At 40.5% G+C, this 27,830-nt stretch overlaps 1 protein-coding gene across 1 annotated transcript in view; it reads right to left on the bottom strand.

The window, feature by feature from the left end:
* Positions 1-27,830, bottom strand: part of Tnip3 (TNFAIP3 interacting protein 3) — a 95,049-nt gene that overhangs the window by 51,674 nt on the left and 15,545 nt on the right. The window contains exon 3 of the mRNA XM_052721517.1: positions 1,727-1,820. Coding sequence (XP_052577477.1) covers positions 1,727-1,820 — 94 coding nt within the window. The remainder of the gene's footprint in view (positions 1-1,726; positions 1,821-27,830) is intronic.

Raw genomic sequence — 27,830 nt, 5'->3', positions numbered from 1 at the left:
CAATTCATAACAGCGAGAATATGGAAACAACCTAGATGCCCTTCAATAGAAATGAAAATGAAGTATGTTTCCAAAATGAAATATTACTCAACTGTTTAAAAAAATCACAAAATTCACAGGGACGTGCATGGACCTAAAAAAAAATCACATATAGTGAGGTAATCCATACTCAAAATGACAAATTGTGTGTGTGTGTGTGTGTGTGTGTGTGCGTGTATTCTCTTATATGTTAGCTTTTACGCCTTCAGTAGGCATGCTACAATCAATATAACCACAGAAGTTAGGTATAGAGTAAGAGACTGGAGTTGGGGAAAGAATATATAGTTATGGAGAGCCATGGAGGGGGAGACTGGAATAGGAAGATTGAAGAGAGAGAGAGGGAGGGAAAGTCGAGAAAGGGAGGGAATAGTAGGAGGGACAGCTATCACTAAGAACTTCAAACTATATACAGTCACAAGGGCAAGGTCATATCCAGTGGTTCTCAATCTGTGGGCCACAATCCTTTAGGGGGCAAGAACAATCCTTTCACAGGGGTCACCTAAATATGTGAATTCATGATAGTAAATGTTTGCTTAGGGGCATCCAGTCCCCATTTGCTCTACAGTAAATGTCTCTGAGTTTGATAGTCTTCTCTCTGCTAATCCATAAATACTTTCCACAAAGATTATTAATTACTGATACAGACTGAAATTATTTTTTTTATAAAATTTAAGGTGTTTAGCTTTCAACATCAGCCATACGTGCAAAAGTACTCACATTGGATCTTACAAATGATTGCTAGAGGTGGGTTCTAACTGTGGATTATCCAGAGCCATACAGCTCCTGGTGTTTTATGATGCATTCCTGGAAAGCTGTCTACCACATCCTCAGCTAAAGCTTAACCTTAAGTGTTCTCTATTTACATAGCAGTACTGTTGTGGGATAATCTTTTTGTACACTGTGAAGATGTGTCTTTGTCATGGCACCTTCTGATTGGTTTAATAAAGAGCTGAATGTCCAATAGCTAAGCAGGAGAGGATAGGGGGGGTTTCTGGGGACAGAGAGGAAGAGGAGACGAATCTAGGTGAGCGGAAATGCCAGGAGACACTGAAGAATTTAGACATATGGTACAGAGGGGAGGTAACCAAGTCACATGACAGAATGTAGATTAATATAAATGTAAACTTAAGTTATAAGAGCTAGCTGGGAAAAAAGCCTAAGCTAAGGCCAAGCTTTCATACTTAATAAGTCTCTTTGTTGCTATTTGTGAGCTGGTGGCCTAAAGGAGAGTATAACTACACCAACAAACGTCTTCAAAGACAAGGAAATTAAAAGCCAAAATAATTCCTTTCATCGGTAAAGTGCTCCCCCACTCCCGCCATTAAACGGGGAAATAAAATCAACTGCAAACAAACATGAGTGTGAATTGTGTTGATTTTAACCAACTGGGTCACATTCTCCAAAGGTGCCTTTGCTGTATTCCGTGTTCTTTCTAGTAGTTGGTGTCCTTCTTACTCTCCTGGAAGCCATGGTGCTCCGCTTCAGGCTCCCCTTTGCTGCTCCAGGCCCCCCTTGATGCTTCAGGCTCCCCCTAGCAGGGGCCTTATACTGACTGGAAGATAAGGTTTGTGCAGGTTCATACTACCTTCTCAGGCATCGAGGAAGTTCATGGCTGACCATAAATGATTTGGGTGAACAAATTGTTGAGTGCGTGTTGAGATAAACTAGAAAGAAAATAGCTCCTTACCTGTGGAGAATGGCCATTTCTGAGACTGGATGTGGCCTCTGGGGTGCCTGCTATCAGATCCCGGATTTTGTCATCGAGCTCCATGCTCTCACATCTGGCAAGGAGAAAGCAGGAAAGTCACATGGGACAAAGTTGATTAAATTTATCCAGGGATGCAGCGATCTTACAGAGGATAGGAAGATGGCATTTGTGTAGGGTGACTCTCTGCAACCTTTCTTTACCAATCAGAACAACAAAATGCCGTACTCACAGTCACTGTTACCTGCATTTTAGCTATGTTAACTTGAGTTCATTGAGTTCATCACTTGGGGATATTGTCTTGCTCTGTAAAATCACACCCAGTAACTCTTACAGGACAAAATTGTATCTATAGGACGACCTATTAACTGTGTGTGTGTGTGTGTGTGTGTGTGTGTGTGTGTGTGTGTGTGTGAGTGAGTTTGTATGATATGCATGTGCACATGTCACAGCAGGCATAAGGAGGCTGGTGGTATTAGTTAGGTCTTCCCCTCCACCTTGTCTGAGACGAGCTCTCTTTGTCACTCATTATTGGGTATGACAGGCTGGCTGGCCCACAAGCTTCCGGGACTATCATCTCCTCCTCCTGTCTTGCCTTGGGGGTTCTGGGATCACAGGTGTGTACTAGTATGACTGGCTGTGTGTGGGTTCAAACTTAGACTCTCCTGCTTCTGTGGCAAGTGCGTTACCCTCTGAGCCATCTCCCCAGACAAGACCTACGAAGAAACATATGAACTAAATTTTTAAAGATTAAATGAATACAGTTTGAGGAGAGAATTAGTAAAAATGTTACATAGGTAATTAAAAAAAAATCAATGAAACATAAAAGCAACAAATCTGGAAAAGTTAATATGATAGAATGATAGTATAATGTACATTTAATTAGCATCTCAGGAGCCAAAGAAAGGATTTGTTAGGGACACTATACACAATGACTGTGAAATTCCAGAAATATTATTTCCATTCCGTAGCCTCTCTTAACTATTTTTTCTCTGAATATCTTCAGTCAACCTGACAACAAATCCCACCCGAGGGAAAGGCCACTTCATAGCTGAGGAGTATATTGAAGCTACTGTAAGGAGAATCTAACTCTGTTTCATTCTGCAGAGCACCGTTGTGAGCTGTGCTCCATCCAGTGGCCAGTCACTGATGGCACTAAGGGTTTAGCATTCCCATCAGTGCAAGCCCAGTATTCTTGTCTGTTTGGTTGTGAGCCTAACCTTCCCAGGCTGAGACACTGGTCCAGCCCACAGGATCAGTATTCTTTCCCATTTGTGTCGGCATGAGAGAAAAAGCTTCTCATTAAAACACAACTCAAAAAAAAATCACATTAACTGTGGTATTTCTACACACACACACACACACACACACACACACACACAGAGAGAGAGAGAGAGAGAGAGAGAGAGAGAGAGAGAGAGAGAGAGAGAGAGAGAGAGACTTTGAGCCCCATAGATTAAGAAGGAGTTCTAAATTGCCTCCAAATAAAATAAACACGGAGATGGAAGGCCTATCAGTATATCTGCATGACAGTGGCTGCTTGGGCTGTGTGCTCTACCTGTGCTTTCTTTGTGAGTAGCTCCCAGGAGGAAGCAGTAACATCTAGGCTTATGATAAGACTTGACTTTGCTCATAATTATTAGACCAAAAGTAAGCAATTGACTTTACTGCCCCGTGTCTAGAATTAATGATCTCTCTCTTTTTTTAAACAAAGCTAATTTTCCTTGGTGGTTTTTTTTTTTTTTTGTTATTTGTAGCAAAAAAATTCAATAAATAATGTAACTTGATCATCACATTTCTTTTCATGTTCCTCGCAGGCTGTGAAATGCCTGTACCCTACACCGTCACATACACTCTGCACCACCCTGCTGCAAAAGAGAATTGCTTGGGCCATTGAGCACCTTCCATAGCCAAAAAGATTGAATAAATACAGTGCAGAGTTTGAATCTCCCTTCAAGGCTCCCATGCTCCTCTAAGAGAGCTCCTAAAAACCTTTCAGTAACCATGTTGGCTTTTTGTCCCTAACAATTACCCGAGAGGAACAATGATAAGGGGAAAGATGTGTTTCTGTTCAGTGTCTCAGAGGTTTCTGTCCCAAACCAGCTGGATCAGTTGCTTTGGGGTGGGTGTTGGGGAGGGGCAGGCTAACATGGCAGTAAAGATGTACCTTGTGAGGGCTGGGCAGCAGAACAAACCATGGCTCTGCCAGCAATTGTCCTCCTGCTTTGCCTGCCAGGCCGTAGTGCCCCCAGTCCTTTGGAGGGTGACTGAGGGCAGATCTTCTCTTGCAGACATGCCCAGAGCTGTGCTTTGTTAGTCTCCCAGGTGTCTCTCAAATCAATCAACCGAATATCACAACCATCACAGAAACTACCCTACAACCTTCAGCTTCATCGGGCTCCTAAGAAGCAGCAGGACTGGAGGACACAGATGGCCTGTCCCTCCGGGTTGCTTTTTGACCTATATTGTGATCCTGACTTGCCTGCCAAGAGGCCACACTACTTCCTGGTATTACAACCTTTGGTAGAAAAACATGGTTCTGAGTGTTGAGACCACAGGCAGGGGGATCCCTTGAGAAGACCCACTCTGAGGTCCAGGTCCTGAAAAGGTCTGGTTCTTCACTGCCTTCCTGACTTTGTCTTCTAGTCTCTCTTTCCTGTTCTTTCTTTAAAAGCACAAAAATTCAATTTGGCATAAGAGGTAAGAAAATGTTTAGTGACCTTGTTGGATATAAGAAAACCTATTCAGATTTTGTAAGAATATTAACACATTTTTAATAATATTATCTAATCATTGGAAGAACTAAGTAGGTGAAAATATTTTGCACTTTGCTTTTAATTGTCACAATCCCTTATGTTTTAGGAATTTCAACGCTCCCTAAAACCAAGATAAATGCAGACTTGCTTCTTTTCTATAGAGTAATGATCCTGACAACTGGGGCAGAAATTGTTAACCTTGGGAGATGCCCGTTTTCTTTTTTGGTTGCTAATTAATTGTGTCCACATAGTTACGTCCTTATTCTAACACAATGAACTGTGGTTTGCAGGGGAGTGTAAAACAGAACAAAAACCAGAGAAGCTGGGGAGACCGCTCAGTCTTTAAGTGTTTGCCTGGGATCTGAGTTTGTCCCCCAGAACTTCAAAGCCACATCACACCAAACACAATCTCAGCACTAGGAGGGCAAAGCCATGGGGAGTCCTGGGGCTCTCTGCCCAGCTATCTTAGTCAACTTGCTGAACCCCAGATTGGTGAGAGAATACATTAGAAAAAAAGGTGGACTATGCCTGAAGAACGAACCTCAGGTTGTTCTCTTACTTTGATATAAATATACATACAAATCTCCCTCCCCCCCCCACACACACCACACACACTCATGACCACTTTAAAACAAAATTTCATCACATAGTTATTACAGGAATTAGTGAAGACAAGTGAGGACAGTATGCTAAGCCAATTTGACAATGAAATTTTGAGAACTAGCTTCCCCTGGCTTCTATATGATTGTGAGCTGTTTCTTCACAGAGGACTATCCACCCTGGAGCACAGTGGACCACCAGAGAGGACAGGGAGAGGGATGAGTAACTGCCAGGAATATTCGGAGTTCTTGTGCTTTCAGAATTAGTGCAAAGGTTTCCAGTAGAACCATCTTCAAAACATTCAAAACATTAAGCCCCAAAATGACTGGCTTCAATGCCATTGTTTACAAAGCTCACCCAGGGTCATTTAATTATTTAAATTTTATTAGTTAATTAGAGCCAAGCCATTGCTAACCTGTAGAATCATTTCTGGTTAAAAAAACAAACAAACAAAAAAAGCCTTAAATACTATGTTTTGTTGCCTAAGGGAGGCTTTGTGTCTAACCTAACACTTTTATTTTAGCAGTTCCTTATTAATTGATAATACATACACCAATTCTTCAAGTGCTCTGTGACTGAACCACCTTATCTTTTGGGATACTGCTGTGGAATAATCCTTCTTTACACTGTGAAGATGTGTTGCTATCATTGTTAATAAAAAGCTGATTGGCTGACAGTTAGGCAAATTTTGGGGGCAGGAGGATGCTGGGAAGAAGGACAGAGTCTTGGAAGTCAGCCGCCAGATGCTGAAGAAGCAACATGGGAGCCTCGGGGCAGCACATAGATGAATGGAAATGAGTTGATTTAAGTTATAAGAGCCTGGTCTGTTGACCAAGCATTTAAAATTAATATTAAGTCTCTGTGTGGTTATTTGCAGAGCCAGCAGTCCCAACGAGAAAACTCCACCTACAGGATATCTTGTTTATTCATGAGTTGAATAAAACCCTGAGCAGATGTTCATTTTAGCCTGTGCCTGAGTCATGCTTTCAGCTTCTTGCACATTGTATGTTAACACCACTGGGAACCTGCTTCTTTCTTCCTGGCCTTGGTGGTGTACAGTGAGCACACAACTCAAACAAGAAGACTTGGTTTCATGGTCACATGATATAGCTGTTTAATTAGCACTGGCATGTAAGTAAATTCCTGGAGAAAATAATGACACTCAACAGACAAAACAGAAAACTATTGGGGAATATTATTTTAAGGTGTGCTACTTTGTTTATGTTACATTTGTTTAACTCTGTGAAGCTGTGTTACTTTGCCTGTTTAGAACACCTGATGGTTTAATAAAGAGCTGAATGGCCAATAGCGAGGCAGGAGAAGGGATGAGCAGGGCTGACAGACGAAAGAATAAATAGAAGGAGAAATCTGGGTGAGGAGAGAAGAAGGTGTGAGAGAAGGAGGAGGATATCAGGGGCCAGCCACCAGGGTACACAAGCAGCAACAGAGTAAGAAAGAAAGGTACACAAAAATAGAGAAAGGTAAAAGCCCAGACACAAAAGACAGGCAGGTTAATTTAAAGTTAAGAAAAGTTGGCAAGAAACAACCCAAGCTATAGCGAGGCATTTGTTATTAAGAATAAGCCTCTATGTGTGATTTATTTGGGAGCTAGGTGGCAGGCCCCCCCAAAGAGCAAAAACAAACAACAGAAAACCACACTTCTGGGACTCACCAGGAGACCTCTTAGTCCATCTCCTATGTGACAGAGAAGCCAGTCTCCACAGAGCAAAGGGCAGATAGTAAAGCCAGGACAAGGATTCAGAGTTAGTGCATTCCTCCTTCAGTGTACACATGTCCTGCCCATTCACTGCTAGAGTCACAATCTGAACTTTTATCTTGTGTTGCAAGCTTTGTTTTCAAAGGAAAGATTCCAGAGAACAAAGATTGAAGTATGAGACAAGGAAAAATTGGCAATAGTTTGGTTTTTTTTTTTTTTCAATCAAAATGCTTCCAGGTGCTCAAAGACCAGGAGTAGATAATCTAGACAGAGAAGTATGGCCCCAAAGATACTGATCAAGTCTTAAAGTTCATGTTAGTTTTTACTAGTATGTGTTTTGTAACAGTTTCATCTGAGAAAAAACATTGTCTAGGAGGGAAGCTCATCAAAACTCAGAAGGGAAACAAGTTAAAGGTTTCAGGAAGTCCCTGAAACTGACCAGATTCACTGGGCCCCTCCCTCTCTGAGGTTACACTCATAGCAAGGAATGTGAAGACTCTCTGAGAGTAGTGGGACTGCCTAGAAAGAGGCTCAGACCAACTAAATAGCCAGGAAAAGACACTTTCACATCTAGAATTGCCTGCAAATTGTGCTATGTGCTTCAGGGTTCCAGCTCCCATGACCTGTCACCCATGCTGGAATTTTGATGATGCAGTTGTGTGAGTAATTCTTGCTTTTGGATGTGAAGCTTTACTTGAACTCCTGTATGAAACCCTAATAAATTAATTAGCTCACCAAGTTGGACTTTGATGGTACCCTTCCTTTTGTTTGTTGTGGGTCCCTATCTGGGATGAGTAGATTTTCATCTACATCTCCCCAAGAACATTGTCACAAAACAGTATGATTGATACTTACATATGTCCTTGGCTTTGCGAGGAAAAATTAATTAATCAACAAAGGAATTGCATGTGGTGCTTTAAGTTATTAAGTCTTAATGTTTTAGTTACCATGCTAATGAAAACATTAAGAGTTGTGGCTTGAAAAGCAGGAGAAGAAAAAGCATTTGCTCAGAGTCTTTAAAGTTCTTTTTTTAATTTTACATTTATTTATTTATGGGGGTCAATTCGTTTCACCATGTGGGCCACAGGATGCCATCAGGCAAGCCTGTTGGCAATCACCTTCATTGGCCGAGTCCCGAGATGACCCTCAGATAATTAGTAAAGTAGTATTGTTCTTAGGCAAGAAGAAATGTTTCCAAAGCTTTCTCCAAGGTAATATGTTTTTAATAATGTAAATAACGCTCTAAAATTGCATTTCATTTCTGACATTAATGTCCAGGTGACCAGGATGTGAACGTTGTTATTACCCTCCAGCATTCTTGTCTGGATTCTTACGTATATTTCCTACATTTTTAGATCATCCAAGTCACTCTTCTGATGTCACATGCACAAGTCAAACTTCTTGTGGCTATGTCTAGAAGAACCACCAACACAGAGAAGCCAGACTAGAGCAGATTCACTCTGGCTGCCTCTGCTGTCTGGTCCTCCATCTCTACCTGTCTCATTAGAGTTGGAAATACTGCACTAATTTAATAGTGTCTCTAGAGGGCGCTCTGCATCTAGTTCATTAGGAAATCATTGTTGACTTTGGTTCCTTGAGGTTTTCATCTTGAATTATAACTTCAGACACTGAGTTGTTGAAGGATGGAGGGATGATAGATGGAGGGGCAGAAGGTGTGCTCTACATGTGAATAAAAATTGTGGCTCATTAATTTTTTTAATCCATTTTTAAAGTTTTAATAAAAATATTTTGGTTCAAAATATAGAATACATCATGAATTAGCATTTCTGCTTTGTACAGAGACCATGCTAATCTTTAAATTACCACGATTTTAGTAGCTGGACAATCAAAGAAAGCACCTCTTTTTAAAAAAAAGTATCTTTGTAATCACAACCCATGTTGGATCTTGTGTACAGCAGAATTATAAAGCAGTTGTCTTCCTATGTGCACTATGGAACCTTTCAACAGTTCTTGATAAATGTATAGAATTACCCCTCATAAAGTAGCATCCAGTGATGATTTGTTTGAGCATGTTCTGTAACTTCCATCTCTAACACAGGGGCTTTCTCTTAATAGCTTGACAAAAGGGAAAGATGCTACCTGAGATTAAAAGAATTGTCACATATGTAAACATAGACTGTAGGGATCGATATTCTTCTCTTCATATGTCCATGTTCATATGGACATGAAATTTATGAACTTAGGATTTCTTTTTGTTCTAGAAAACAGGGAATCCTCCTTCAAGAACTGATTAAGTACTTTCAACATCAAAGTAAACAAAAATAAAGTCACAGTTTAGGGCATGAGAGTAGCTCAGTGGTGGAGTGCCTAGTTAACATGTGCTCAGTGCCAGGGTTCAGTCCACAGCACAAGTAAAGGCACTATAGTCAGCAAATAAACTATTAATCTATGCCAATAACATATTTTACAAAGAATGGGATGTTTGTATAATTTCATTGTATCCTGATCAAAAAATTACTTGTTATAAAGTAAATACTAAAGAATAACTTGGAGACTCTTGGGGTTGGGGAGACAGCTCAGTCAGTATAGCACTTGCCATGCAAGCATGAAGACCCAAGTTCAATCCCTAGCACTCACATGAAGAAAAAATCGAAAAGGCCATTTATGGAAAGAGCCTGCAATTCTGCTCCTGGAGGGCTAGTGGCAGGAGGATCCCTGAAGCTCACTGCTGACCAATTTAAGTGAGATTCTGTCAAAAATAGGGTAGACAGTATCTGAGGAAGATATTCAATGCTAGCCTCTTATCCTATACACACTCATGTGCACACACACACACACACACACACACACACACGCATGCACACACATGTGCATGCACACACATGCCCACTCACACACATGCACACTCACATATGCTTGCACACATACTCATACACATGTACATATACATGCACGTACATGCACACACATATACACACATGCACAGACTCATGCACACAGAAATGTATAAATGAGAATCTTGATAAAATAGCTGCAGCTTATACAAATGATAGTTAAAAATCATCAGAAAATTCCAAATTATAGTAAGATAATAGAACACATCAAAACAACTTTACATCCATAGTATTTCTGCTAATAATTAAAACCGGGATATAATTATGGGAAAATATAAGTGCAGAGAAGCTGAGAGAATTTCTACAGGGCATTAATTTGTAATATTCTAGAAGTTCAGTAATGAATTCCAAGGAAAAAGCAAAAAACTCTCACAGACTACAAGACAGAAAAATTGGGGACAGTAATGTCAAGCTGGAGCCTAGATTGAGTCCTTTCTAGTCCTGATGGAATGAAGGATTGACGGGGTAATTGGTAAAACTTGAATGAGGTAGTTATGTGTCAGTGTTCATTTTCTGATTTAATGGTTCTCTTGTGGTACTATTAGAAGAGATTGTTGTGTGTAGGAACCACACAGAAAATGATCCAGACAGAAATAACTCACATCCAAATGACTGAATTTAAAAAAATTATTTGTATAATTCTTTAACATTTTATCTTAAGTTTGGTATTATTTTAAAAGTCAAACTATTATCCTTAAGAATAATAAACTTCTAAAAAATCTAATTAATACTTAAACAATCTTACGTTCAATGTAGGAGCCATGTCGTAAAGATGAAATAGATCATTGGGTAGTAGGAATTAAAGATGGCAGCCCTTAGGTCCAAAGCCCCATCCCCCAAAGATGGCAAAGTTGGTGACATTGTCCTAGACAGAAGGATAGGTATCCAGTAAGCAAGCTTATAATTGGGTATCTGTTTACTAGAAAAGCTGATCTCCTAAGGCTGGTTCCTGTTTGCCAGGAACCAACCTTAATTCTGCAGGACCCTCCCTTAACATTCCCCCAAAGGTCAATCTGGACAGCCAGTATCAGCTCAGATCCCCACCCTGCTTATTGTCATATAAAATCTGCCTGCTTTTCTGCCATATTGCTCTTTTCTCTGCCATACCCTACCCCCTTCCATGGTCTTGGCAGTTTGATCTCCAATAAACCTTTCTTTTTTACCCACGGAATGAACTAGTTTCTCTGAATCATTGCTGATACTTGGTGCCCCAAACTTGGGAGGGACACTGGGTTCCTCCCAAAAGGCCCTGTCCCTCATAACTAAACCAAACTGCCCATTGCTGATAATACAACTTCAAAAACCTAAAAAAAAAAGTTTAAATTACTCTTAAATAAAAATTACCTACCAGCCTGAATTGATCTGGTCTATAAAATTCAGGCCTTGCTTTTCGTAGAGCTCCAGGTCTCCCACTGAGAAAGACAAATTCACAGATTTCAATGTAATAGCAAACTCAAGCTACCATACTGTTATTATTGCCAAAAAATTACTTTTTACTAGTCCTTTAATTAAAAGAACTTGCTTTTCAATGACTGCTTTCAGTAATTGAATACCTATGTCTTGTGGTGAATGATTAAATGTTTCAAAAAAATTTAAAGTTTGTAAGTTGTAAAGGTCTGAGGAAGTGATTTAAGGGGTGTGAATGTCAGTAGTGAAGGTCTGAGGAAGTAATTGTAGGTGTGAAAATGAGACTTAAAGATGATAAATATGATGTCAAGATGTCAAAGTTTAAAATTAATCAATAGAGTTGTGAGAAGTTATTAATCTAGTCATGGTAATGGGTACATTATCAAAGTCACAGACTGAAAATTTAAATTTCCTTTGGTTGTTTTCTAAATATAGACTTAAAGTATTTCTGATTATCCTGTCCAATATATGTCAAAAATCTCTGTCAAGTCTATGTATTCAGCCCTCTGGACAGAGGAGCATTTGCTTTTATTCCAGAACTACCTTTTGGGTCCTCAAGCTCTTTCTCTTCATTCTCTTTCCTTTTTCTGTCTTATTACAATTGAATGCTTATGCTTCCACAATGTTGATAACTGTGGTAGTTTGAATATGAATAGCCACTATTGGCTCATATTATTTGAATACTTAGCGAGTGGCACTATATAAAAGGATTAGGAGGTGTGGCCTTGTTGGAGAAAGTGTGCCACTGGGGGTGGGCTTTGAGGTTTCAAGAGCCCAAGCCAGACCCGGTGACTCTCTTCCTGCTGACTACAGATCCAGATGTAGAACTCTCAGTTACTTCTCCAGCACTGTGTCTGCCTGTGTTCCACCATGCTTCCTACCATGAAAACAATGGACTAAACCTCTGGAACTGTAAGTAATCCCCAATTAAATGCTTTTCCTTTATAACAGTTCCATGGTTGTGGTGTCTCTTCACAGCAATAGAATGCTGACAAAGACAATAACTTTGGGATTTATTTTGCTATGGCTCAAAGGTATAAATCTGCTCGAGCTCTTTATAGGCACTTACTAACCGCTTTTTCTGCAATGAGGATTACAGTGCAGATTACAGACAGTGGTCATACTAACATTTCTAAAACATCTCTTTTGTCACCTTTAAAGGATTCATGCAAGCTCTTAAGGATTGTGACTTGGATCCATCTGTCACGGGTCAAATGGACCCCTTTCTCCCCCTCCTGTTGGATGTGTGTTCTCTTTATCTTCCAGACTTCCCAGGCAAAGACACAGACCTGGAAGTAGCAGGTGAGCTACTCTTTAGCTTACCTTCTGTCCCAGCAGATTTCCACTCAGCTGACAGACACCATGCAGGAATCAACTGTGACCTTGAATCTGCTTCAAATCAGACTCATCTGCCTAGCCCCCGGTGACCCTGCAGAACTGGCAAGCCCTGGACTTGCTGAAAGCCAATATGAACCAATCTGAAGAAGTGAAAAAGAACTGGCTGGCGAACTATGCCCTCCAAGGTCTGACTCTAATTTGGAATTCTTGCTATGGTCTTCTCTGGGGCCCTGGCTTCTATTGCCTCCCTGGCCCACTGGTTTCTATCCTTCTCATAATGATTGTTCCCTGTCTCTTCTGGTTCCTTCAGGAGAAAATTAGTGAAATTACCCGAAGGTCAGTAAACCAGATGCTTCCAATGGAATTTCCTCACGTTTCTTACCATAACCTGCCAGCTCTATCCCCTGTTTTGGACCAGCAACCAGACTCCACTCTTCTCAAGGCGCCCATCACCAAGAAGAAGCCAGAATACTCATCATCCCTTACCAACAAAAGGCTGAATTATTAGGTCCAAAGCTGCCCCCCCCCCACCTCAAAAAAAAAAAAATGCAATGCTGACGACTTTGTCCTAAACAGAAGAATTTTGACAGGTATTCAGAACAATTATTATCGGATAAACAAGCCTAAAAAAGTGGGTTTACCAGAAAAGCAGATCCCCTAAGATGGGTTTCTGCTTGCCAGAAACCACCCTTAATCTTTCAGGAACCCCCTTAACCTTTTGCCAAATGTCAGATGGTTCCTGGTCAACAGCCTGTATCAGCTCAGACCCGCAACCCTGCTGGCTGTCATATAAAATATGCTTGCTTTTGTGCCATTTCCTCTTCTCTCTGCCCTTCAGAAATGGCCTTGGCAGTTTGATCCCCAACACACCTTTCTACCCACAGGTCGGTATAGTTCAGTAGTTTCCCTAACTCTCACTTAGAGAGTTTTCTCTGGGATTTGTGAAGTTCATGCAAACCAAACTAAACTGAACAAATACATAAAGGATCATCACTAAGTCACTTTGTACTGATCAGCACCAAATATTCCAGAAAATGAAGGGGATATTCCCATTGTGATACTTAAATTCTCAATTGTAAAATATTCAACATAAACAAAAACTCAGAACTGGAAGGTGTTCACCTCCCTGTGGAACTCTCCACGGAACTCCTCTCACAGAAGCCTACCCTTGAAATATACGGCCAGGCTCCAAGTTCATGAGGAAAAAAAAAAAGGAAAATAATAACAATTTGTTTTAACTCAACAAACTTTCTATAAATCCTCTTTGTGTATGGCCCATTAACTCTTGGAATTGATTGCATATATCCTTATTATTTTAATGAAGTCTAGATAAAAGAAATGTTTATAAAATTATTTTTTAATTATACTTTTTATTAAAATATAAACATTATGACTTTACACACCAGAGAGCATCACATAAGTGGATATTTAGTACAGTGTCATTTTTATGCAAAAGCTGCCAAAACAATTATTTTCTACTCATTTCTTGCTATAAGGAATGGATTGTTCATTCCTAAACAGAATGTCCAAACAGAGTCCTCTTTATCTTTCATGAAATATTAAGATATTGTTTACACATGACAACTATCAAATGTGTTTCACATGAAGAATTAGCAAAGAAAATCCTTGCTGTAAAACTAATTGCTTTTCTTCATTATTTTTCCTAGGCTTGACATAAAGGTCAGTTTCATGTTTGTAGAACTGTAACTACACAAATTCTGAAAGAAAGAGTTCTAAAATTGAAGCATTTAGAATATTTGAAAAGATAGAGGAGCTTCATGTGACTGTCATTTCCAAAATCCACTCAGGCCAGATAATCTCTTGTTTAAAATGGGGATGGGGTAAGGGAAATAGCCTTGAGGAGCTGCTTGCCTAGCATGTGCAAGGCCCAGAGCTTCACCCTAAACCAAGGGAACCTGGGAGGCCTCTGGAAGTCAGGACCGTCTCCCATCTTACAGGTGAGGAAGCAGAAGTCCACAGATCCAGTCACCTGCCCAAGGCAAGGTCGAAGCCGCTGCCTTCCACCTAGGAACTAATGACGCATTTTCTACGTGTAGAACGAAGGCGCGCGCATTCCTCTATTTACTGTTACAGATTTTGCATCTACAAGCAATGATGTGATAAAAATAAATTTCAAATTTGTGCTTGTAGATGGCTGACAATAGTTAACAAATTACCTAGAACTAAGGCTTTAAAAAAAAATTAAACTGTGTGTGGATGTGGTCTCTTCTCTTGTCCCAGCAAGTGGGTCCCATGGATGCAAGGAACTTGGGTGGTCAGGCTTGGTGGCAAGAGGTTTTACGTACTGAGATATCTCACCAGCCCCGTTTTCTATGTTTATATATTTTTTTCTTCAAAACTTGGGGATTCAGATAATGTCTTATATTTTACTTTTTCTAATTAATGCGTCATCAGACCATGGAAAGATTTTTCTTTTGTAAGTAAGAAATTTCATCTTAAAAATTTCCCATTTTATTCAGATTCCCCTTGAGAAGCCACTATATGAAACGGACTGCTGATTAGAAGAAAAGTTTAGCTCAAGGCATTTGGGGAACAAGCGCAAATAGATTTTATTCACATGAGAGTTAGCTTAAGAAGACAGCGCACTTACTTAAAGATACGAATGACAAGTGAAAACCATTTGGGAAAGTGGCGAGCTATGGCCAGGGTGACCCAGAAACCAACTCAAAATCTATCTTCGGGCAGAGGGCTCTTAAACCTGCTTCTCGGCTTCAGCATTAGGACTGAGGCACTCTGAAGAACACAGGTTGAAGCTAAGCACCCATTGGATCTATCCTTAACCTCATTAGAAAGTTAAACACAGACAAAACACTGGGACTCATCCAAGAATCCAGAGGAATTTGAGGCTATGTTCGGGAATCTTTATCCAAACCACGTGGTCTCCCATGAGTGGGGGGGAAAGGCTTGGCTGTGTGGTTCTGGTAAATAAGGAGACCTAGGTAAGAAGTCAAAGACCTTATCCCAGGGCAGCAGAATGCCCTACTGTAGATTCCGGAAGGAAAACTTTGCTTAACGACACAGATGTCAGACCCTCACTGAGGGTCCAGTCCAAGCAAAGACCATTTAAATTTCTGAGCTGGGAGTCCAGGAGTAGGTGCTTTGTTACCATGCACAAAGCTTTGCGTTTCATACCTAGATATCTCCCCACACATCACACACACACACACACACACACACACACACACACACACACACACACACCATAAGAAAGAAAGAAAATAAAGAAAAAGGAAAGAATAAAATGTAAATATTGAGTATATATAAAAAATTCCTATTTTAAAAAATAGATTCTAGAAGAGAAGTAAAGGATATTGGGTAATAACCACATTTCTGAGTAAGTGTGAATATGTGGCAAGGATCTGGGGTAGGACAAATTTCATTCAGGTTTATTTTTTTCAGTTAAAATAGAAAGATGCATGGTGACATTTTTAACCATTTTGAATCAAATGTTAAAGCAAAAAGAACATAAGAAAGTGAATAAACACAGAAATTGGCTAAAAAGTGGCACACGACCTTCACTGTAAAGGATTACCTTTAGAAAGATTAATCCGGAATTGATGGGCCTAGACTCTCAGTTACAAAGGATTTATAAGACATCCAAAGTGAGCAATCATAACAATGCAGAGAAAAAAAACTTTTGTTTAAAAAATTAGGATTAGATGTTATCATCCATCCTGCAAATAGTTACTCAACAGTGATAGGCCAGAGACTTCTTGGTGGTTAGGCTAGCACATCAACCAAACTGAACCAAACCAAACAAACAAAAAACCCAGGATTGTAGAACGCACATTCTGAGGTTCCTATTAAGACCAACAAAACCCACAGCTCCTTCCTGCCTCCAAACAATCCTGTAGTGAGTGAAACTATAATTGAGTTCTGTAATAAACATGGCTTAGATGTTCTAGTTAAGGCGAAGGACAAAGATAAGGAAGGCTGATTGTCTTGAGTTAAAAATTGACCATTTTTAACATAGGGCCAGGAGGATAACTCAGCCTGAAAAATTACCTGGATTCCACTCAAATGGAAGGAGAGAACTGACTCCCCAAAGTTGTCCTATGACAGGTGTGCCAGGGTAGTATATGCATCTAAATGTGCATGCACATACACACACACACACACACACACACACACACACACACACACACACTCACACACACTCACGCACACACGCACATGCATGGAAGCACACACATACTTACTCACACAGTAAGTATAGCCCTTTAAAAATAGCATGTTAAAAACGATAGAAAGAATGGCTAGGTGTTTAGTGAGACGATGTACTTTTCTTCTTAGAAATCCCAGCTTTCACTCAGTTGCTTATGAGGCCAGAGACATGAAGCTTTGTGAGTCTACCTACTTTTCTGTACAACTTTCCCTTCTCTTCTTTATATCTCTTTTCTAAGCACGCTTTCCCAAACACATTAGGCTTTCCGACCCTTTCTTGAAAGCACATCATCCCGTTCCCCTCTGGCATTACAGTAGCCTTCTGCTATGTGGCTGCTTGCTGACCTCCAATGCTGCTAGCCTAACTCAAAAGCATCCCTTTTCTCCCTCCCTTCATCTTCTACTGCTCGGGGGAAGCTGAGGTTTACAGCACTCCTGCCCCAAGGTTATTCCTTTCAAATCTAATCTCTGGTGAAACTGTCCTAAAGATTGAAAACAAACAAACAAAAATACAGCATATACTTGGAAATTTAAGTATTTCAGAGATGGTTAGTATCGACAAAATTGTGAAAAGAGAATGTTTCAAGTGACCACATCTATAGTACGATGCCTCAAAGAATTCACATGGTCCTCGAGTGTTCAAACTTGTTAAAAAAAAAAAAAAGACAAAGTATTGAAGAGAATAACCAAAGAGATTTATATTAAGTATGAATCTGTAAGGAGATCTTCTGGATCCTTGCTGAAGGCCAGAGATGCAAAGTTGCAAAACAGCTTAAGAGAACGTGAAATTCTGGAGCAAGCCAGCCAGACTGAGAAAACCCGGAGCCCTGTAGCTGGCCTCGAAGAGAACTACACACAGTTCAAACAAAAAGTGCCCTGGACACAGTGGCCCATGCCTATAACCCCAGCACTGGGGAGGCAGGGGCAGGGGATAGGAATTTAAGGGCAGCCTGTCCCACAAAACAAGTAAGGAGACAGCATGGGGCTACTCTTGTGGCTTGGAAATACCCCAGGGTAACCTAGAAGGATCTCTGGGTGGCTCGGTAGATACACAGGAAAAGCTGACACCCAGAAGGCCCTGGGTGTCAGCATAGCTCAGGAGATGGAAGAGGAAATGACAACTGGTAACCAGCAGTTACAGATTTTAACCCCTGACAAGATAAGGACATTAAGTTTCTCACTGAACTGATTCTTATCTCCTTCAGTTCCCCTGCACTCAACTGGAACTGATTTTGGGTGCCAAGCTGCAGCAGCCAGAAAGCAGTGTTCCAAAGAAGAGAAGATGCTCATATATACACCTTGAATCACAATGCATCAGGCAGAGCATCCTTGTGGTACCCTAAGGGAAACATTGAGGTCCAGGAAGCTGTGAGGTGACATCGGAGCAGGTGATGGATCAGGTGGCTTATCTGCCTTGAAGATTGCTGACCCACACCTGGCTTGAAGGGTGATGGTGGAGACTGGTTTGTTTTTTTTGTTTTGTTTTGTTGCTTGTCAAGCACAGAACCTTTGAGTGGTGTTCCTGCCCAGGGGAAAAAAGAGGTGGCTATGCATGCCAGTGATGCCCAGGGGACGGTGCGTGGCCACTTTAATGGACATTGTCACAGTTGGGGTGACATTTGGCATTCATTCTGTTTGTAAGACAGGATGATGTGGCCACTTTTACTTGGTTCCTTTCCTGTCCCCCAAAGGACAGAGATATCCTCCTGAACTTCCCCTGCCTTTGTTACCACCCAAACCAGTGACAGCAACCACACCCGAGAATGCAGAACACGGCTTTACCAACTGTGGAAGACTTTTTTTGCAAAGAAGGCACTACAAGAATCACAGAGTCTTTTTCTTTTTTTTGCATAATCTTGAACTAAGTAGAATATTGACAATCTAAGATTTCTCAAAAACTTTATAGGAAGGCCCTTACTACTCTTTATTTAGACCTGGTTTCTCAAAACTGTACCTAGTTAGAACTCGCCAGGCTGCGGGGGTTTTCCACACTTCTGAGCAGCGTTTTTCAGCTTTACACAGAGCTGTGGCAGTTGGCAGCTGCTGAGTCTCCAGAATCTGGGCATGTATAAAGGGGCCCAGCACATATCCAGGCCAGCAGGTTCCCTGGGAGCATTAGGTAACCACCCATAGCCTGCTGATTACACTACGTGCTGTTGCCTCGGTGGAACACTTCAGTTCTAAGAGCAGTGACTGACTGCTGGTTGTGGTTTAAAGATCAGGGAGTCATTTGCCAGCCATTACCTTCCCATCCGTTTTTCCACAGGATTTTTGTTTGTTTTTAACATCCTCAGAGAACACACTGCTCTTTTTTTTCCCCCAGCAGATTTCTGGCTCCCTGGCCTCACTGGCCATTTCAGCTCCTCTCCTGAGACCCTGATCTGAGCACAAACTGGACAGTAACTGAGCCAGGAGGGCAGTGTCACAAAGGGAAACTGATTCTTTGATTTGCTAGCTTAGAGTAAAAGCAAAGGTCACTTTGTGATAAGAGACTGACTGCAAGTAAAAGTGCAACTTGGTGTTGGGAGAGAGAGTAGGAGTTGAAGGTCAAGGGGAAATCCGGCGGCTTTAGTAACTAAGGCTGACTTGTGAATGGGCTCTAATGATGAGTGTCGATGAGTAGGGGGCAGGAAAGAAAGTTTTGAGGTGTGAGGAAAGTCCAGAACCCCCTGAAAAGCAGATGTTCCACCAGGGAGCAACTTGGGTGACCAAACTGAAGTTGATGCTGGAATGATGTCACAAAGACCCCGAGGCTGCTCCATCCAGGTGGCTTCCTGCAGCTGCAGGGGGTGGGGGGTGGGGTCCACACTGGGATGTCCCGTCAATACCCAGCATTTTGTGTCTCATGTGTTTGCATTCACTTTCTAAGTATTATTCTGTATTATTAGCATTTCTAAAACAGAGATATGATCATACTTGTTCACCGTTAGCTCAGGCAAATGAGAGCAGAGTCTGTGTATGCCCATCTGTGTTTCATGGAAAGCATGTGCCAACATGGAGAGAGTCCCAGAACGCAACTGGAAGAGCTGGACTCTAGACACACCTCTGCCACCAGCCAGCTGTAGTTTACAAAGTCTTTCAGCTCATAAATCCATGTCATATTAGCACATACATTTACTTATTTAACATTTGTATTGCAAGAACCCACTGCGTGCATGAAAATCTCATTTTGCTCATGTGTAAATTAAGGGAACGACTTCACATCAATTCCAGTGTTGGAATCATGCTGTTGATTTTAAATGCCACATTTTATTGACACTGGCATAAAAAAAATCTAGGTAATCCACTCTGTTATATTGGCTTATTTATTTACTTACTGGATCCCATATTTTTATATGGTAGCCTGTTTTATTTTTACTTTATTTATATAAGAATTTCTCAATGCCACCAATTCAGAGTCTTATACATGGTAGGCTCTGTCACTGAGCTACATCTGTTCCTAGACCCTTGGTTTTACACTACTGGGTATTTTTACATCATACAAATACAAATATTAGAAAAGACAGAAACCATGTTTGCTCTTCCTTCAGTTCCACTGGACTATGATGTGCAGTATTATGAGGATATTGTCAGATTGTTCTCTGTGTTCATACAAATAAATGTGTACATGGATATGTGTCCGTCCAGATGTTTGCAGAATATACGAGGTTCTTTTTTTCTTCAAAATCTTGAGCATCCTGTCTTAGTTTGCAGAGCATCAGGCTCCACCATACCTATCCTGTCACAGGTGTCTTATCATAGATATATATCACTTATATATTGGTTCTCACTCATTTTTTAAGATTTATTTATTTATTATGTATATGGTATTCTGCGTGCATGTATGCGTGCATGCCAGAAGGGGGCACAAGATCTCATTATAGATGGTTGTGAGCCACCATGTGGTTGCTGGGAATTGAACTCAGGACCTCTAGAAAAGCAGCCAGTGCTCTTAACCTCTGAGTCCAGACCCAGTTCTCACTTTTTTATGCACAAATTTATTTCAAGTTGTTGAAATGTTAAATATGTCGCAACCCAAGACTTCTTGTAGAAAACTCTTTAGGGTGCAAAGGTATGTAACTTTGTGTTCATGACCGTTCCTTGTTGGCCTTTATATTAAAAAACAAACTATACATCTAAGCATCAACTGAAAAGAGCAAAAAGCTAAAACCAAGAAAAAGAGGTGGTCAGGCAGGGGGAAGGGTGCTCCTACAGCAGTGTTTGTGAAAATGGAGACGGATTTGGGCTGCTTTTCATTTTGTTTGTATCTGTTGCTGATGTTAATACTGGAGATTGAAGAAGAAGTGATCTGGGGTGTTCAGAGAATTATTCAGAAGTATAAAGAACTGTTAAGAACCCAGCAAAATCTCAAAAGTGTAAAAGACAGATCAGCAACGTGTTTTAATTCATGAAAAGCTCATTAACCTTTGCTTAGAGAAATTCTTGAATCAAAGGGAAAATTAACAAGTCCAGGAGGAGGCAAGGACTCCTTTTAAGTGGATTTTATTGAAATTTGCTAGATATCAGTCTGTATTATGGAATAAAGTATAATAGTTAAATGTTAATGGAGGAAATGATTGGCTACACACACACTATATATTATGTATATATAAAAATTTAAAATCATGCCATGCAAGGCTGGTGACCTGAGTCTGATTCATGAAACCTATGTAAAGGTTAATGAGAGAACCGACTCCTTTGACCTCCGCAGATGGCTGTGGCATATTTGCCTACATATAATTTAAAATTAAAAAATTGTTTAAAATTGTACACTGTGTGGCTTCATCATTTTGGTAATCTTTAAAGTGTTTTGTTTAGCTGTTCTAACACTAAGGGAAGGTGTTGGGAATAAAAGTGAGAGTAAACTTGAAGACTTGGGGCACAAAAGAGAGGACAATTTAGAGAAGGGGACCCAAACTTAATATAATCAGAGATTTGATTGGTCTTTGTCTCTGGCCCAGCACAAAGATCTTTGGACAAGTGAGATTTCCCGTCCTTTATTGTTTATAAATAGTCCCTCTGGAACACACCTCGGTTTATGGTAATGAAGTGACTCTGTGCAGTCTACCCAAAGCTTCAGGATGGGGTAAGCTTTGGGTGAGTCTACCCAAAGCTTCAGTAAGAGTACACCTACTCCTGGAGAGTGAGGATGTCTCCCTAACCCACAATCTCCAGGGAAATCTCGAGCAGATCCTCCCTGTTGACAACACACAGATAGATTAGGGTGGTTCAGGAAGGGCAGGAAAGCCCTCCCCGGTCCATTGCCTCCCACTCATTGCTGTAGACATCTGTGTATGTCTGGGCTCTATCTTTTATAATAAAATTGAAAACCTAAGTTCCTAAGTTAGCAAACTGTTCTAGGAAATGATCAAATTTGAGGGAGCCCCACTTAAACCTACACTTGGCAGCTGATAATGGACTGAACTGTCGGATGCCTGGTTACTTTAGAGAAGTGGTACAAAACAAAAGCCCACATTTATCAGGAGAGAGAGAGAGAGAGAGAGAGAGAGAGAGAGAGAGAGAGAGAGAGAGAGAGAGAGAGACTGATCTGTAAGTGGCTTACAGGAATCCAGCAGAAGGAATGGTAAGTCCAGAGGAGGTGGTAATGGTGGGGTGTTGTAGGTGAGTTCTGTACACCCAACACTCAGCCAATGAAGGATGGGAGCTATCACAGAGGGTTTCTCTGATTCCCTGTGGAATGACTACTATATTCACCTACCCAGAAAATGTTTATAAAGTTTCCCATGAATATTTTTTAACTATATATTTCCCTTAGATACTTTTTTAACAATATATTCTTCTCATAAGTACTTTCTGGTAATGTATCCAGTAGCATATACTTTTACATGACTGCTTCTAAAAGAAACTGGTTGAAATGTGAAATGTTTTCCAGTGAGCCATGCTCTACATGGTGACCTTGGCTAGTTGTTGTGAGGACACCTACATGGCGACTGAATACTTACTTCAGAGCAGGGCCTGTGCATGTATTCCTCATTTAATCCTAACAACTATTATTAGATCTACCAGGAAAATGAATCAAAAGGAAGATTTTTTTGAGAGATTAAATGACTTACCTAAAAAATATGAGTTGAACTCAGACAGTCTGACTCAACACACCACACTCTTAACCACAGTACTGTTTCTAAGTGGTATCACTGAGGTAGTGAGTGCTCATCACTTGTTAACAAATAAGAGCCACCATGTCAGCTCTGCTGAAAGAGCTCTGGTGAGATTTTTACCACCACTAATAAATTACACCATTAGTAAATAAAAGAGAGGGAAATTGAACGCGACTTCATACTCTGCAGCCTTGTTATCTGAATGCTTCTGCTCTGAGCTTGAGGATGGCTACTCTCTCATCAGGGCTGAGAAGATGGAGCACAGAGAGATCCATCATCCCCCAGAGGACCCTATCTCCAAATACTGTCACAAGGCGTTAGGGCAGCATTTGTCTCGCCTTAGAAATAGCAGCAGAATATTTTATTTGATTTATTTATTTACTGCACACACAATCATTTCACCATTTATTAAATGTAAAACCAATTTCACATACTTGTGAGATGGATATGTTTGTTTTATTTTATGTGAGGAGCTGTCTTTTTTTCTTTTATTGAAAATAGATTTTTTTCATACAGTATATTCTGATGATGGTTTCCCCTCCCCTTTCTTCTCTCAGTTCCTCCCCACCTTCCCTCCCCCCTGGATCCATATTCTTTCTGTCTCTCATTAGAAAACAAACAGGCATCTAAGGAATAAATAATAAAATAAGATAAACAAAAACCAAACAAATCTGAATATGCCACAACAACCAAACAAGAAAAAAGTCCAAGCACAACAGGAAACACATATTGGTGCAGAGACACATGTGTTTGCTCACACAAGAATCTCATGAAAACCCAAAGCTAGAAGGCACAGTGTATGTGCACAGGACCTGTAAGTTAGAAAAGAAACAAACAAACAAAACCAAACCGGCCCTGACTTAAAACTATGAGACAAACAACCTCCAAAGATGCCATTGAGATCATTTTGGGTTGGTTATCTACTGCCAGGTGTGGGGACGGGACAACCCTTTAGAGTACTTTGTTTGCCCCATGAGACTCCCTTGGAGAAAACTAACTGTTTTATTTGCAAAAGGTCATCAGTTGGAGATGATTTCTGGCTTAGGGATGGGGGCATGGGTCCACTTCTTTCAGCTCTAGGCTCCCATCTGGCGTCAACCTATGCAGGCCCTGTGCACGCTGCCTCAGTCACTGTGAGTTCACATGAGCACTAGCCCAGTTGTGTTTAGAAGGCTTTAAGTCCTCCATCCATTCTGGCTCATATACTCTTTCTGCCTCCTCTTTTGCCATCTTTTCAAAGCCCTGAGGTCAGGGATTTGATAGAAACATCAATTTTATGGCTCAGTGAAGAAGTAGAATACTTTAATTTTCAATCCCAAACCAAGAAATCTAGGTTTAGGAATATTGTCACAGCAGGTTCTGCTGAATTCCAGATTGGAAAAAGGAGCAAATCACTGGGTTCTGGTGGCAATGTATAACGATATAATGGCCTGCAGGAAGAAAGGACCCAGCATTCTGAAATAGGGACATTCAAGAGTTAGCTATTTATCCTTCCTCAGTAAATTACCTTGCTTAAAACATTGAAGAATGAAATTGAAGAAGATATCAGAAGATGGAAAGATCTCCCATGCTCATGGATTAGGAGGATGAATATATTAAAAACGGCCATCCTACCAAAAGCAATCTATCGATTCAATGCAATCCCCATCAAAATTCCAACACAACTCTTCAATGAGGTTGGAAGTATGATTTTTAACTTCACATGAAAACACACACACACACACACACAAAAAAAAAAAAAAAAAACAGGACAGCTAAAAGAATCCTGAATGAAAAAAAAACTGTTGGAATTACCACCATCCTTTACCTCAAATTGTACTATTGAGCTATAGAAATAAAAATATAGTTGGCACAAAAACAGGCATGCTGATCAATGGAATAAAATTGAAGACCCAGAAATACGCACTCCTTCCACATACCTATGGCCATCCAAATTTTGATTAAGAAGCCAGAAATGCACACGAAGAAAGACACCATCTTCAACAAACGGTGCTGGTCAAATTTGATCACCACATGTAGAAGAATCCAAATAGGTCCATACTTACTACCCTGCACAAAAGTCAACTCAAAATGGATCAAAGACCTCAATATAACACCAGATACAATGACACCAGATACATTGAATCTGGTAGAACAGAAAGTAGAAATAGTCTTGAACTCATGGGCACAGGAAAAAACTTTCTGATCATAACAGACAGCACAAGCACTAAAATCAACAATTACTGAATGGGACCTCATGAAACTGAAAGGCTTTTGTATGGAAAAGGACATCATCATTTGGACAAAGAGGCAATCTATAGAATGTTAAAAGATTTGTTATCAAGTACATATTCAATAGAGAGCTAATATCCAAAATACATAAGGAACTTTAAAAAGTAGACATCAAGAAAACAAATACCCTAGTTGAAAATGGGGTACATATCTAAACAGAATTCTCAAAAAGGGAAACTCAAATCCTTGAGAAACACTTAAAGAAATGCTCAACATCCTTAACCATCAGGGAAATGCAAATCAAAACTACCTTGAGAGTTCACCTTATACCAACCAGAATGGCCAAGATCAGTAAAGCAAAAGACAACACATGCTGGTGAGTTGTAAGAAGATGAGGATGTAAGAATATTCACCTATTGCTGGTGGGAGTGCAAACTTGTATAGTCACTATGGAAATCAGTGTGATGGTTCCTCAGAAAGATGGGAATCGATCTACTTCAATATTCAACTATACCACTCTTGGGCATAAACCCAAAGGATCCTTCATCCAACTATAGAGACACTTGCTCAGCCATGTTCATTGCCTATCTGTTCATAATGGCCAGAAATTGGAAGCAACCTAGATGTATGTCAATGAATGACTGAGTAAAGAAAATGTAGTACATTTATACAATGGGATATTACTCAGCTGTTAAAAAATGAAATTATGAAATTCATGGGTAAATGGATAGAATTAGAAAAAAATCATCCAGAGTGAGGTAATTCAGACCCAGAAAGAAAAATTTTGGTATGTATTTACATGTGTGTGGATGTTAGATCTTAAGTCATTGATAAGCAAGCTCCAATCCTGATAACCACAGAGGTTAAATGGAAAGTAAGGGACTAGGAAGAGTAGATTAATCTCTCTAGGAAGGAAGAATAAAATAGATAGTTATGGATGAATGAGCAGGGAACTGAAATAGGAGAATCAAACAGGGAGGAGGAGAAAGAAGGGAAGCAAGGGAGGGAATATGCTGAGGGACAGCTAAAACTAAGGGTCATATGGAAACCTAATACAAGATAAGCTTCCTATAATATATACACATGTGAGGGCAATCTAAATAAAATCACCAAATAACAGGAGAAATAGAGCCCCAACTGGACATCTCTCATCACCTAATGAGGCCTCAGTACCAAAAATGGGTTATAACTAATCTAGCTCTTGGCCAAAGGAGTCCTGTGGGAACTTCCAAACAACCAAGCTAATGGCAAGGCTACTCATGGCTCTTCACACATTGATGGCAAAGTCCCATTGCTGAAGACAACACGTACACAACTGATTGAGCATAGAGAAGTCCAACTGGTGCTTACCTAGACTCTTCACCCCTATAGACTGGTGTTCCATACTGGAAGGTGCTCTGCATGCTACCCAAGGAGAAAGGCACACTAATCCAGCTACAAACCATTCATTCTGTAAGCATGACCTGCCTTCAAGATGTGCTGTTGCAATAGTGGCACAAAGGTTGTGGGAGTAACCAACCAATATCTGATTTTAGTTAAGGCCCATTCCGTAAGATAGAACCCATACTCAACGCTGCTCGATAGTCAAGAACCCAAGATTGGATAGGCCAGAGAAATGGATGCCAGAGCCTTTGGGTCAGAGAAAAGAGGCTCAGAAGAGGATTGGGGTGGGAGTGAGGAGTCACAACCTCTACATAGCCAACTACGGTGGTCTGAATTTTCTTCCTTCACTTTAGATAGCTTTACATCTTCAGCAGAAAAGAACACAAAATTGAACAGCCGGAAAACAGCCCAATGTCATGAATCCTGTGGTGGTAAAAAAAAAAAATCTGGGCAAAAGGATTACATTTCAAGCCATGGAGGGGCAGCCCAGACTGGAGAGAGCAGAGCTCAAGGAGTGGGGGAGTTGAGCAGGGGTGGGCGGATGGTGAGCAACGAGATGGGCCAAGAGGAAACCTGGCAGACATTATTTTTACTTGGTGAGGGGACATGTAGAAAGCAGTGTTAGTCACCCCTTCCTGTTAATGTAACAAATATGACAGAAACAACAGAAGGGATGGGGGGACTTAGTTTTCTTCCTAGTTTCAGAAACTTTAGTCTACTACGGTGGAGAGAGTCTGCAGCACAGAGTGCTGTTATGGCTGAGAGGAAGGAGTCAAGAGTTAGAAAAGGGGAGGACAAGGAGAAGAGGGGGAAGAGTAAGCCCATGCCAGCTGCCAGGGACCCGTTGGTGGTGTCAACCACATTCATGGCAGTTCCTCTCTTCATGTGTCCAAGAAGTGTGTTGTACTAATATCTGAACCTTCTTGATTCAGTGGAGTTCAGAACCAAAACAGGCCATCATATCAACCAACTTCAGTAGGAGGTGGTTTCCTAACTCTAGTGTTATATTGTACCATCGCTAGAAAAAAATGATAATGGAATTATTTGATTCAATAGTGAACAATGTTTCTAGCAAAAAACAATGTAGGAAAAATAATATTTCTGTAGAGATGGTTTGATGTGTTACATTTTGCTAAAAAAAATATTGGGAACTGCCTATCAAACTCCTTAAATTTATTAATGCTTTCACTCAACAATTCCAATGTTAGGAATTCACCCTGAAAATATAAAAATGAATGTACCCAAATATTTCAATATGTTTGTTACATTGTTGTTTCTAATGTTAAATGACTGAATTCAGGCTAAATTTCTCAAAACAAGCAGATGGTTACACAAACATCCATAGAACCATATGACTGGATATTCTCCAAGTAAATACTTACTTGGCAAATTTTCATAACTTCTTTTTTAGAAAGGGATTTGGGGCTGGAGAGATGGCTCAATGGTGAAGAACACTTGCTGCTCTTACAGAAGACCTGGGTTCAATTCCTAGCACCCACATGGCTGCTTACAACCATCTGTAACACTTGTTAAAGA

This window comes from Peromyscus californicus, unplaced genomic scaffold, assembly GCF_007827085.1.
Source record: "Peromyscus californicus insignis strain IS unplaced genomic scaffold, ASM782708v3 Scaffold_6__1_contigs__length_162567912, whole genome shotgun sequence".
In the NCBI taxonomy this organism is placed as follows: domain Eukaryota; kingdom Metazoa; phylum Chordata; class Mammalia; order Rodentia; family Cricetidae; genus Peromyscus; species Peromyscus californicus.
This window is presented reverse-complemented; position numbering and strand designations above follow the sequence as displayed.